Below are 13818 nucleotides of genomic sequence, written 5' to 3' on the forward strand. Positions count from 1 at the left end.
ATATCAGGATGTCAGGGACTAATAGGAATCTTGACGTCATTTGTGGGTAATGGGGGAAATACCTTTCTTAAAGCCATGAAATCATGCCGGGGTAACCGTATGTCACTTAGACCACAAGGCCAGGTTTAGAGGTTCTGGGACAGCCCTCGATGGGTGTGTCTGGTTTGAACAGTAGATTCTTTATTTTGTTGGGTAACAGACTGACAGCACACCCACAGGTGAAGAGCTGCAATTTCACTGAGTTATGTAGTAATGAAATACACCTGTTGTTTCCCTGACTGTATTCGATGTTATGTATTCATATGACATGCTACTAATTAGCGCTGGTAATATTGATTCTTTAAGTGCAATGAGGGATTGACTTCATTACTGACTACATCTGTGTACTATAACAACACACATGCACTACCTATTTAATGTATCAATCAAATTTCAATCAAATGTATTTATAAAGCCCTTTTTACATCAGCTGATATCTCAAAGTGCTGTACAGAAACCCAGCCTAAAACCCCAAACAGCAAGCAATGCAGGTGTAGAAGCACGGTGGCTAGAAAAAACTCCCTAGAAAGGCAGGAACCTAGGAAGAAACCTAGACAGGAACCAGGCTATGAGGGGTGGCCAGTCCTCTTCTGGCTGTGCCGGGTGGAGATTATAACAGTACATGGCCATGTATGCATATGTAATGTGTTTACATTACCATTGCATAAAGGTAAATATTGGAGATCAGTATGCTTTTATTCATCTATCCTCAACTAATCCACCACATCATAATGAAAGGGAAAAATGGTGAGGGATGTTTTGAAAAAGACTGGGAAAAACGAAGAGGGAGAGAGAGAGAGAGAGAGAGACGGTTTTAAACATACTGTATTGATGCGTGGGCCTCAGTGGCTACAGACACACAGCTAGCGCAGCTGAGGAGAACTTCCAGAGCTCTGCAGACACACAGCTAGCGCGGCTGAGGAGAACTTCGAGATCTGCAGACACACAGCTAGCGCGGCTGAGGAGAACTTCAAGCTCTGCAGACACACAGCTAGCGCGGCTGAGGAGAACTTCCAGAGCCCAAAACACAAAGCCTCATCTGTTGAGCTGTTAGAAACAAAAGGCAGCGAGCGGTAAAGCTTGGCTAGAGTTGGTGTTGAGGACAGAGGTTTTACTGAACGACCGACAGTGATTTGCTGCTAGCCTTAAAAACACTGATGCACAGGTAGAGTACAGACATTTATCTTTCTGGTAGAAAGACGGATACTTAATGCAACTGGTTATGTAAACATTGCTGTGGTGGTGATGATGATTTGTTTTATTTTGTGAAATACCCTAATTGATTATCATGTTCTGAATATTTTGTGCAGGATAAAAATAAACTAGGAATATGCCTGCGACACAACATTATTTGGATTGAAACTGTCAGAAAAATGTGAGAGGAAATCCATGCATTGAGGAGTGTTATGTAACTAACTTCACTTCCAATTGATCAAGAAACTGATGCTTGGTAGCACAGTTGGCAGGGTGAATTATTCTAACACAGACCAAAACCAGATTTTTATCTGGTTGGTGAATCTCAATGCAGTGAATCATATCTATTCTCAGTGAAGATCCTCATAGCATATGGGAGTATTTTTATTTTTGCAGAAACTATAAACTTTATCGTAAGGTTTTAAATTAACATTCATATTGAAATAATATGATCTTTTTGTTTGCTTCACAGGGATCAGTGAGGGTGGTCGAACAAGTGCAGATAACATAAAGGGACTGAAGAGGAAAAAGGTTGTGACAGAGAACCAGCTCAAGAAAATACCCAAATCTCCTGTGAAGAAGCCCTTGCAGTCCAAGACCTCGTCCAAGGAGGCTGCGAACTCCTGCTCCAATCCCGACAGCCCCTCTCGAAACCCTGCCAGCTCACCAAGCCGGAACAGAGATACGGAGAACATTCAGCCTGTTGCTGAATCCTCTGAGGGACTGACATCATCCATTGACAATGATAGACTGAAGCAGAGGGAAGTGTCTTCCTCAAAGCCACAGTCTCTTGATCCGGTCAGTGGTAAAGAGGGGTCTGCCTCTGGTGTTGGGGAATCTGAGCAGCTCAAGGACCGTAAGAGCGGCGAAACTGGATGTGAAGGTGAATCTACTTACCACGCCAGTGCTCCACTTGAGGTCTTGCTCAAGGCTATGGAACCGGACTTCAGCTCCTTGGCAGAAAGAAACACACATTTTCCAGTCACATCTGTTGGAAAACCAAGTCAAACTCTTTCTGCCCAGTTTATTAGTGAATTGAATGCTATGCCAGCTGAACATTTTGGACTCCAAACTCAGCCTGGCCATATGCAATCTTACTTTGTAAATAAACAAGAGAGCCTCACCACCGTGCAGGCCTCTACCCAGGCTACTCCCTTGCAGAATTCACAGCATGCTACACAGTATTTCAGCAACCGGGAAAAGCCTGTCCTACAAATGAGCTTCAGTACTGGGCCCTCTGCTGCCCATACTCATGCACCTGTTCCATCTGGCTCCAATTCCTTACCCAAGAGCCAGCCACCGGTGGTCCACACATGCCAGTCCCTATCTGCCAGTGTCCCCAGTACCATTCAAGTCCCTGTTACACCTGGTTACAACCCAGTCCATATGGCCACAGTTGTGAACTTTGGTCTTGAACAGATGTGTAGCATCTCCCCAAAGCACCAGAAGCCTAAGAAGCAGGGGAAGTATGTGTGTGAATACTGCAGTCGACCATGTGCAAAGCCCAGTGTGCTCCTCAAGCACATCAGGTCCCACACAGGAGAACGTCCCTACCCATGTGTTACATGTGGCTTCTCATTCAAGACCAAGAGCAATCTGTACAAGCATAAGAAATCCCATGCTCACGCAATAAAACTGGGGCTTGTGGCACGTTCCGACTCTGGAACTGGGTCCCTCTCCGTGGAGTCTGACAAAGCACCCGGAACACATTCAGATGTAGAGGAAAGCGGGGACAGTGACGAGGAAAGTAGCACAGCGGAGCTGGACCCTGACTCGTCACAAAGTAGTGTTGCAGCATTCTCTGAGAGCAGTTTGCAGAGTGCAGGCACAACACAAGGCAACCATGGGGATACAGGGGACCTATCGGCTGTTTTCGAAACGCTTAAACCAACGACGAGTCAGAGGAGCTACGAGTCCAAAGGGACAGCTGGCCTCCCGAAAGTAGTCGTCTATCCTGTTAATGTCTTGCCTCAACGGGCAGACAGTCCAAGAGTTGCAGACTCTACCCCTGAGCAGGCTACTGCCCAAAGGCAAAGGGACTTCCAAACGGCACATCTAAGATCCAGCATCACCGTCCTGTCGTCCTTGAAAGAGGTGGATTGCACAATCACCCTGCAGGATGCAGGAAGTGAGGATGAGGATCAACAGTGTAGGTCCCCACCAGGAGGCGGACATGGTCAGCTTCAAAGGCAGCAGGCCACAGACTTTTCTCAGCAGCAGCAGGGCAAGTGTCTGCTTAGTCCCCGCAGTTTAGGCAGCACTGACTCTGGGTATTTCTCACGTTCTGAAAGCGCAGACCAGGCCATGAGTCCCCCGAGTCCCTTTGTAAAGCTAACCCCACCAACAGACATGGATGTCACCAAAAATGCACTTCCTAATCTCCCTGCAGTGGTTGCCACTGTTATGAATGTGGCTTCCATGGAGAAGCCACATGTTGTGCAAGGACAAATGCGTCCACCATTAGTAACAAAGGCACTCTCTCTCGAGGAGCGGATCTCAAAGTTAATATCAGACAATGAGGCAGTGGTTGACGACAAACAGCTGGACAGTGTCAAACCAAGAAGGACTTCTCTTTCCAGGAGAGGTAGCATAGACTCCCCCAAATCTTATATATTTAAAGACTCTTTTCAGTTTGACCTTAAGCCAATGGCGAGAAGGTCAAGTTCCAGCTCAGACATACCCAAGTCCCCATTCACCCCCACAGAAAACTCTAAGCCAGTATTGCTATTGTCTGTACCTAATCAGTATCCACCGATGGACTGTTTACCAATAACAAGAAGTAATTCTATGCCCACAACTCCAGGGCACTCGGGTCTCCCACCAAACGTTACCCAACAACCCCACATACTACGGATCTGCCAGTCTTTTGATGAAAAAATGAGTTCCTTAAACGATGATGTGTTTTCATCTGCTCCCTCTACCCCAAATCCAGCAATACATTCTCGTACCCTTGTACGGCAAGTAGCAGTGGAACATTTCTCCACAAGTGAGGTCCTTACCGCAGTCCGTTCCATGGATGAAGGTTACCATGGTTCTAGCGTTTCCACTGTGACAATGCAAAGGAGCAGGTCTTTTGAGCATGCACAAGACCCAAACCGAAAGCCTCAGCAGAGCAAAGGCACAATGTATGAGTGTGAGACCTGTCGTAACCGATACCGAAAACTAGAAAACTTTGAAAATCACAAGAAATTCTATTGTTCAGAACTTCATGGTCCGAAAAACAAGCTGATGTCTGTCAGAGAGACTGAGCTGGATGTTTTTCAGCGTGGCATGCAGCAGCCATTAGTCCCCAGAACAACAGGTATTTCAGGCATAATGGACCAACAGCAATCAATTAGAAAAAGAAGGAAAATGAAGAGTGTTGGTGACGATGATGACCAATCACCAACTGACACTAATCCCCCATGCTCTGTTAGTTTTGATTCTTGCCAACTATCAACAGCCAGTTCAGGTCAGACATTTTCTCAGCACGCTATCAAGGTTGATCTACTGCCTAAAAGCAACCCACCGCAAATACCTCAAATTCTGCTAATAGCAGGAGTTACAGATGCAACAGAATCAAGACTGTCACCGATCAGAGAAACCCAGGTTAACACCTCTGGTAAAGAAAGAGGCGACCTACAGAGGCAAGGCAGCGGTACATCAGTTATCAGACATACCAACTCTCTAAGCAGGCCCAATTCATTTGAGATCTCTGAACCTATTGACAGAGCCTCTCCTGTTGATTTCCTGGACAAAGATGGCCATAGCACAGGAAAAACTAAGGCAGACGCTACAGCCAATCTTTCATTAGAGAGCTATCATGAAAAGATGTCCATACCTAAATGTGCCAACCAGGGAGGGATGGAAAACCGTGTTGACCGCACATTAGCAGCAGTGACTGAGAGCTGCGCTGCTGTCCAGCAGTCTCGCCTGGTTCGCCAGAACAACATTCCTGAAATCCTGGTCACAGAGGAACCTGATCGTGAGCATGACGGTCATAGCACTGAGCAAGGGGAAAAGGCAGCAGATACATTCAACTGGCCCCAGAGGAGCGAGAGCCTGTCCAAGCTACCCACAGAGAAGCTTCCACCCAAGAAGAAGAGAATCCGTCTGGCTCAGATGGAGCACTCCTCTGGAGAATCCAGCTTCGAGTCCTCACTGTCTCGAAGCCTCAGCAGGGACAGTAGCCTCTCAAGATGTTCCAGCGTATCAGCCTCCTTCGACTGGGACGAGCCATTCAGGTCCGAGAGCCCCTCCAGAGGAGAATGTGTCAACAAAATCGGTGAGCTTCAAGGGCTACCAATAGCCTTCAACACCCTAGGGGTCCCTGGAATGATGAGACGTGCTGCCTCAGAACAGATCAGTTGCACTCAACCCTCAGTGGAGATCTCTTGCGACTATCGCAGCAAGTCCTTCGACTGTGGCATTGGGTCTCCCAGCAGGTCTCTGCCACCCGACAGGTCAATGTCACCATTGGAACTGCGAAAGAGTGCTCAAACCTCCTTGTCTCCGCATGTACCTCTCATTGAAAGGCGAAGGGGGCCACTGGTTCGCCAGATGTCTTTAAAGATTGGGCCGGAGAGTCAGCAACATGTTGGGAATCATGCTATCGCTGTCCAGAGGCTCCCCACTGTAATCTCTATATCTCAGCAGAGGCCTCAACAGATGCAACAGACTGCCAACAATCCTCCCATTGCCCAACCTTTTATTTTGCATTCTGGAGAAACTCTCCTGCAGCACAACGACAAAATAGTGCAAAGCATTAACCTGGGCAGCCAAAGTCAACTGCCTCAAGTTCATGGTCTTCCACACCCTTGGCACCTAACATCGAGGGTTCAGACATGCCAAAATCTACAGCAATCTGCAGTTAATGTCGTGATCAGCCAAGAAGATGCTCAGAGCAAGTCTGCTGACTCTCAAGACAAGAAAAGCTTTGTGCCCAAGTACCAACTGCGGTGTCCTGCTCTGAGATCAAGCAAAACATACTCCTCCACACAGGGTACTCAGACAACCTTGCCCGTCTTAACAATACCCATTGCCAACCGGATGCAAAGTGTGTCAAAGTCTTCAGATGTTCTCCACAATGTCTATGTGGCACAACCGTGTCATCAGATTGTAGGGAATAAGACACAGTCGATAGTATTGCCTATAGGCCTACAAAACAACCGAACTTCTCAAACCCAGCCAGGTGCTCCCCAATTGCCACAGATCCTGATAACCCATGAGCTGATGCACCCTTCTTCTGTGGCCATTAAAGGCAGCCTCTACAACCTTCATGTTGTAGATACGGACACAAAGACCGTACCAGATATGAACAAGGACAGGCCTCCAGCATCTGCTGGCCTTCAAGTAAAACGCAATTTAGTTTCCAATACCCAGAGCCATTTTGGTGAAACTCAAATAGCTCCCTCCCTGGGCTCCTTACACTGCACCCAGAAAATGGCAGCTGTGACCCTCTGTCCACAACAGGAGCCCATTGCCTCAAGCAAGAGAATGCTCTCCCCTGCCAATAGCTTGGACATCGCCATGGAAAAACATCAGAAGCGAGCAAAGGATGAACATGGTGCTGCATGCCTCACTGACGGCAGGTCCGTCAACTACCTGAACTCCAACATGGCAGAGGTGACTAGGCAACGGAAGCTAATGCTAGTCCGTCAGGTGTGCACCACTGAATCAGCAGACAGTCCCATTGAAACTGTGGCTCCTCCACTGCAATACGAGAAACCAGAGGATGAAAAGAACGCCCAGACTCCTAATAACCGCAAGACTATGACACCTGAAAGCCCCGGACAGGATGAACCATCTACTGTAGTTGCTCAATTACAGTCAAGCTTTGCATTAACCACTGCTCCAGGAAGTCACGTCTCCTCCGTGCCAGCGAACGCCTGCCTGAAGCCTCAAGACAAGAGCGAGGAACAGAAATGGCCCCCTGCCAAGTGTCCCATTAGACCTTCGACTTTCCATGGACAGGTGAAACTGGCCTCATCTGTATCTGTGGTCAACACACGAGACAGCCACCGCCTGTCTTTCCCCAGCCTGAAAACTACCACAACCTTCACCTGGTGTTACCTGATGAAGAGGAAGCCTCTGCATGTTCCCCAGATGGACCAGAAGATCTCGGCCTACTCCACCTGGGCAGTGAGCCCCAACAAACCCCACCCACTGGGCCTGCCCACCAAGGTGGTGATGTCTCTCTTCAACTCCAAGCAGAACTCAAAGAAAATACACTACACAGAGGCCATAACGACAAGTATGAAATCAGACATCTTGGCCTATTCAAGCAAGCTGAAAGACGTCATGCCTAAGGTTACAACCATTTTGCACATTTATTTGTATAATTATCAGTGTTAAATGTTCTAATCCTTAATCCAATCAATTTGATCCATAATTTAATGATGGAAATTTGTGAAGGGGCCTTGTTATCACATTATCTTTTCTTTTCTTGTGCTTAGCTATTTTCTCAAATCAACTTACTTCCTAGGTCCTGAAGCATCAGAAGTCTCTAACAACTGAGAATAACAGCAAAGTGAAACCTGAGACTCAGGTGAGCAGTGAATCAGACAAGGATTCTTCCTCATCCAAACAAGAGCCACGGAGAGTCAAGATATTTGATGGAGGGTATGTATCCCAGCCATATTGAAAAATATTTCACATTTATGTGATTCAATAATTTAAGGATTTGAGTTGTTTGGTTTATACAATGATTATTTCTCACCTCTTCTGTCAACCGTGCAGATTCAAATCTAACGAAGAGTATGTGTACGTGCGTGGGCGGGGTCGTGGTAAATACATCTGTGAGGAGTGTGGGATCCGCTGCAAGAAGCCCAGCATGCTCCGTAAACACATCCGCACCCACTCTGACGTACGGCCCTACCATTGCACCCACTGCAACTTCTCCTTCAAGACTAAAGGTCAGTGCTGACGGCAGCAGTAGCATGGTCTGGTTTATAATAAATTCATCAATAGCTGTTACAGTACATGACCAAAAGTATGTGGACATCTCATTCCAAAATCATGGGCTTTAATATGGAGTTGGTCCCTTCTTTGCTGCTATAACAGCCTCCACTCTTCTGGGAAGGCTTTCCACTAGATGTTGGAACATTGCTGTGGGGACTTGCTTCCATTCAGACACAAGAGCATCCGTGAAGTCAGGTACTGATGTTGGGCGATTAGGCCTGGCTTGCAGTCGGTGTCTTAATTCATCCCAAAGGTGTTCAATGGGGTTGAGGTCAGGGCTCTGTGCAGGTCAGTCAAGTTTTTCCGCAAAGATCTCGACCAACTATTTCTGTATGGACCTCGCTTCGTGAATGGGGGCATTGTCATGTTGAAACAGGAAAGGGCCTTCCCCAAACTGGTACCACAAAGTTGGAAGCACAGAATCGTCTGTAATGTCATTGTATGCTGTAGCGTTTAGATGTCTTTTCACTGGAACTAAGGGACCTAGCCCTAACAATGAATTACAGCTCCAGACCATTATTCCTCCTCCTCCAAACTTTACAGTTGGCACTATGCATTGGAGCAGGTGTCCTGGTATCCGCCAAACCCAGATTCGTCCGTCAGACTGCCAGATGGTGAAGCGTGATTCATCACTCCAGAGAACGCATTTCCACTGCTCCAGAGTCCAATGGCGGCAAGCTTTGCACCACTCCAGCCGACGCTTGGCATTGCGCGTGGTGATCTTAGGCTTGTGTGCGGCTGCTCAGCCATGGAAACCCGAATCCACTAATTTAAATGGGTGTCCACATACTTTTGTGTGTGTATATATATATATATATATATATATATATATACATATTTAAGCAATAAGGCCCGAGGGAGTGTGGTATGTTGCAAATATACCATGGCTAAGGGCTGTTCTTAGACACAACGCAAACCCCAGAGGTGCCTTATTGCTATTATAAACTGGTTTCCAATGTAATTAGAGCAGTAAAAATAAATGTTTTGTCATACTGGTGGTATACGGTCTGATATACCACGACTGTCAGCCAATCAGCATTCAGGGTTTTAACCACCCAGTTTATATTATACATTAATGCAGTGGTGAAAGAAAGTAGATGTGATTTCTTACCGGTACAGGACACCCAAGTGTGCGCACACATTTCTTTTTTTTATACTACAAAAATGACAGGGTAGCCTACTCTGCTGACACTGACAAACAGATCAATAAAAACGATTTAGTCTAATCCATATAATCGGCCTACGGAAAGAGGAGACACAAATACAATATGACGTCCATCTAACCTGGAGGAGGAAATTATATTCCAAAAACTAACAAAAGTGGCACTGATCCAATGAAAAAGACAGTGACTATGCACACTCATCGAGGATATGGCCGATGTTCTCCACTGGCACCAATAAGATAGGCTACTGTTCGCTCAATTAAGTTACGAATTTTGATAACTAAAAGACAGATTGAGAGTCTTTTCATTGTCATCTCTTTACAGCAAATGGCCATTTGCTTTCCAAACAGTTTTTTCGTGATTTGTATTTTTAAATATTGCGATATGCCTGGCTGCATCTGTCTGCTTTTCACTGACAGTCGCAACTCAACGATCATCTATTTGGTATTTGCAGCGCGCTCTGCCCAAATTGCAGGCCCTTCTGACTAGGCTATGCGATTTAAAACAATCCACTTTTTTTTTTTTTTTTTTAAAGAAGCTAATGGTCCTCTGTGACCAAATCATGCTTTCTGAGGTAGTAGCCTATTTTGAATGTTTTATTTATTTCTTCATTGACAGGAGTAAGCTAATTAGGCTATATACTTTTGGAAATGTAATTCCATTTACTTTAGGGAAAGCTTTCCCTAGCCTTATGGACCCGCTGCCTATGCCTTTTAATGTGGCAGAAACACAACCAGTCATGATGTTTTCATCTGATTGTTAAGTGATTGTTTGACAATAGTGCTCCTGTAGGCTACCCTTTGCTCATTCGTCCACTCACAAAATAATTTCAGCATTCAAATCACAACAGTGCACTGTGCACTCGCAATTTGATGAATGGAAAGAGACATTGTGATGATATTCTGCGATTGTCATTAGCCCTACACCTGTAGCCTGAATTGATGCATCCACTGTTGTCCACGCGTATTCCACCGGGTTTCCAGTCAATTAGCTAGTTGTTCATGTGTCTGACATGCAGTACTGTTTAAATAATAGTGTAATTACCTATCATTTTTTGGGCATGTTGTAATTGTGATAGAACGTGAGCCTATCGGTACGGCTTACCCACTACTATTACTTTTGCCGGGACGCCGTCCCGGACCGTGTGTCGTCTTACTTTCACCCCTGCCTTAATTTACACCTTACGGTATATACCTTTTGGTTTACAATAACTAATGCCTTAAAGCTATCTATTACAGATTTATAAATCAGTAATATCTGAAAATCTATTATAAACTACTTATAAACCTTTATAAATGTAAGGTATAATATACTGTATATCTTAATGTGAAGTGGGCGGCAGGTAGCCTAGTGGTTAGAGCATTGGACTAGTTAACCGAAAGGTTGCAAGATCGAATCCCCGAGCTGACAAGGATAAAAATCTGTGGTTCTGCCCCTGAACAAGGCAGTTAACCCACAGTTCCCCTGAACAAGGCAGTTAACCCACTGTTCCCCTAAACAAGGCAGTTAACCCACAGTTCCCCTGAACAAGGCAGTTAACCCACTGTTCCCCTGAACAAGGCAGTTAACCCACTGTTCCCCTGAACAAGGCAGTTAACCCACTGTTCCCCTGAACAAGGCAGTTAACCCACAGTTCCCCTGAACAAGGCAGTTAACCCACTGTTCCCCTGAACAAGGCAGTTAACCCACTGTTCCCCTGAACAAGGCAGTTAACCCACTGTTCCCCTGAACAAGGCAGTTAACCCACTGTTCCCCTGAACAAGGCAGTTAACCCACAGTTCCCCTCGAACAAGGCAGTTAACCCACAGTTCCCCTCGAACAAGGCAGTTAACCCACTGTTCCCCTGAACAAGGCAGTTAACCCACTGTTCCCCTGAACAAGGCAGTTAACCCACTGTTCCCCTGAACAAGGCAGTTAACCCACAGTTCCCCTGAACAAGGCAGTTAACCCACAGTTCCCCTGAACAAGGCAGTTAACCCACTGTTCCCCTGAACAAGGCAGTTAACCCACAGTTCCCCTGAACAAGGCAGTTAACCCACTGTTCCCCTGAACAAGGCAGTTAACCCACTGTTCCCCTGAACAAGGCAGTTAACCCACTGTTCCCCTGAACAAGGCAGTTAACCCACAGTTCCCCTGAACAAGGCAGTTAACCCACTGTTCCCCTGAACAAGGCAGTTAACCCACTGTTCCCCTGAACAAGGCAGTTAACCCACTGTTCCTAGGCCGTCATTGAAAATAAGAATTTGTTCTTAACTGGCTTGCCTAGTTAAATAAAAAATAAAAAGCGTGAACATTATTTTTAACTCGACAGCTACTTTTTGTTTGATGGTCTACCAGTAACTGACGGCAGCAGCAGGCGATATGCACTGAAAACACTGTGCATATTTTGTTGGACAAGGAAACACGCATTGTGAGCCCAATTTACGCACTGTTCAATGAAATTAAAGGATAGTTCATTTAGAATGATGGCATATATTCCACTTAATTACTTAATTCCTACATTTCAAGGTGCTTTTTAATTTCAACCGAGTTTCGCTCTAATCTTTTTCCTGTTCGGAATCTAGGTCGTTTTGAAGACTTTGTCTCTTTCCGTCTCTTAATAAAAGACAGTACGATTCACCATTCCAGCTACACACGCAAAACCCTGCAGAACAGTAACATTACTCAGTGTCAGCCCATCATCCCACGTCCCCTTTACTCACCCATTACATGTAGTCTGCCCAGAGACCGGGCCTTTGTCTCATATGGCGCTCTAGTCCCTACATAGTGCACTACTTTTAAGCAGAGTCCTATGGGCCCTAGTCAAAAATAGTGCACTATAAAAAGGGAATAGGGTGCCATTTGGGACACAAAGTGTTCTCAGTCTTACGTAACCTCCCCCTGTGCTGTGAAAGCCCCTCCCACCTCAACAAACCTTCCAAAATGTTTTTAAAATAAACCCCTTATTGGTAAGTAGGTTACTATGTGGTTTTAGGTTTTTATTTCAAAGTGCCCCTAAAGAGCATCTCATTTTATATTGTTGCTATGGCATTTTTACAAATAAAATATATATATTTTTTTTTACTCTGCTACTCAGCAAGCATTTGACTGCTAAAGTCTACCCCGGTTGTATTCGGCCCATGTGACAAATACAATTGTATTTTATTTTATTTTGATGTTTCTAATAAACTTGAATCTCTTCCCACAGGGAATCTGACCAAGCATATGAAGTCCAAGGCACACAGTAAGAAGTGTTTGGAAATGGGTGTGGAGGATCAGGAAGCAGAAGACTCGGGTAGGTCTCATATCAGCATCGACCCACTGTACTGTAAAACCACACAGGCATACTGACGTTGGGGCCTATGTTCTGGAAAGACATACATAGTTGTTCTGCCTATTTTCTAAAGGGAATTCACCACAGGGTCTGTAAAACACACAGGCGTACTGACGTATGTGCTGGGATGACTGTTATGAAGCTAATTCATCAGCTCTCTCAATGAGCAAACAGGAGTAAACGCATTCCTCTTAGGTCAAAGGGATATCACAGATTTGTAGTAATATTTTAGATTTCTTTCACTTTCAGTGTCAGATCTCGTAATCCACACAGATCCCCTAGTTACACTGGGATTAACTAACTCAGACTTAAGCCTTTGTTTATAACACAAAATGTGAATTTGATTAGGAAGGTTTATAAAACAGCTTTTGTTTAAGAGGTGGTTGTTACACTCCGTGTCTTCCTTGTCATTCTGATTTAAATCAAGAGACGCTGTGGGTTTCAGACTCCTTACAGTATGTTTAACTGGATAACGCCTCACACAGACACATTCGCGCTCGGACAGAAGCCCAATGTATCATCATCGGGTGAATCCAACACTTCTCTCTCCAATGCCTCTAGTAACAGAATCACCCTTCCACATTCCTGTTGATAGTTGTCCTGATAATGATTATACACCGCTATGAAATGCCAACTGTCACGGTCTGTGTTGTGATGTCACTGCTAGGGTCCTAATTAGACATTCTAAATGCAGCTTGTTCTCCTCTTTACTGGGAGGCATGTGGGCGGCATGCACAGGCAGCATTTAGGGAGGGGTAATTGCTGTGTCTAATTTTACACAAATGGAGAGCGGGAGGGAGAGGAAGAGAGAGGAAGAGATAATGATAGATAGAGCGGGAGAAAGAGGAAGAGAGGGAGAGGGAGAAAGGTAGAAAGAAGGAGAGAGAAAGGAGAAGAGCGTGAGAGAGGAAGACATCAATAGAGAGAGAGAGACAGAACGAGAGACAGAACGAGAGACAGAACGAGAGAGAGAGACAGAACGAGAGAGAGAGACAGAACGAGAGAGAGAGACAGAACGAGAGAGAGAGAGACAGAACGAGAGAGAGAGAGAGACAGAACGAGAGAGAGAGAGACAGAACGAGAGAGAGAGAGAGAGAATGAGAGAGAGAGACAGAACAAGAGACAGAACAAGAGAGAGAGAGAGAGAGAGAATGAGAGAGAGAGAGAACG

At 45.5% G+C, this 13818-nt stretch overlaps 1 protein-coding gene across 4 annotated transcripts in view; it reads left to right on the top strand.

The window, feature by feature from the left end:
• Window positions 1-13818, top strand: part of LOC106589029 (zinc finger protein 40) — a 127475-nt gene that overhangs the window by 104893 nt on the left and 8764 nt on the right. For all 4 annotated transcript variants that reach the window (XM_045709768.2, XM_014178674.3, XM_014178672.3 and 1 more), the window contains 4 exons: window positions 1706-7521; window positions 7697-7833; window positions 7951-8126; window positions 12523-12609. In XM_045709768.2, coding sequence (XP_045565724.2) covers window positions 1706-7521; window positions 7697-7833; window positions 7951-8126; window positions 12523-12609 — 6216 coding nt within the window. The remainder of the gene's footprint in view (window positions 1-1705; window positions 7522-7696; window positions 7834-7950; window positions 8127-12522; window positions 12610-13818) is intronic.

This window comes from Salmo salar, chromosome 27 (genome assembly GCF_965601325.2).
Source record: "Salmo salar chromosome 27, fSalSal1, whole genome shotgun sequence".
In the NCBI taxonomy this organism is placed as follows: domain Eukaryota; kingdom Metazoa; phylum Chordata; class Actinopteri; order Salmoniformes; family Salmonidae; genus Salmo; species Salmo salar.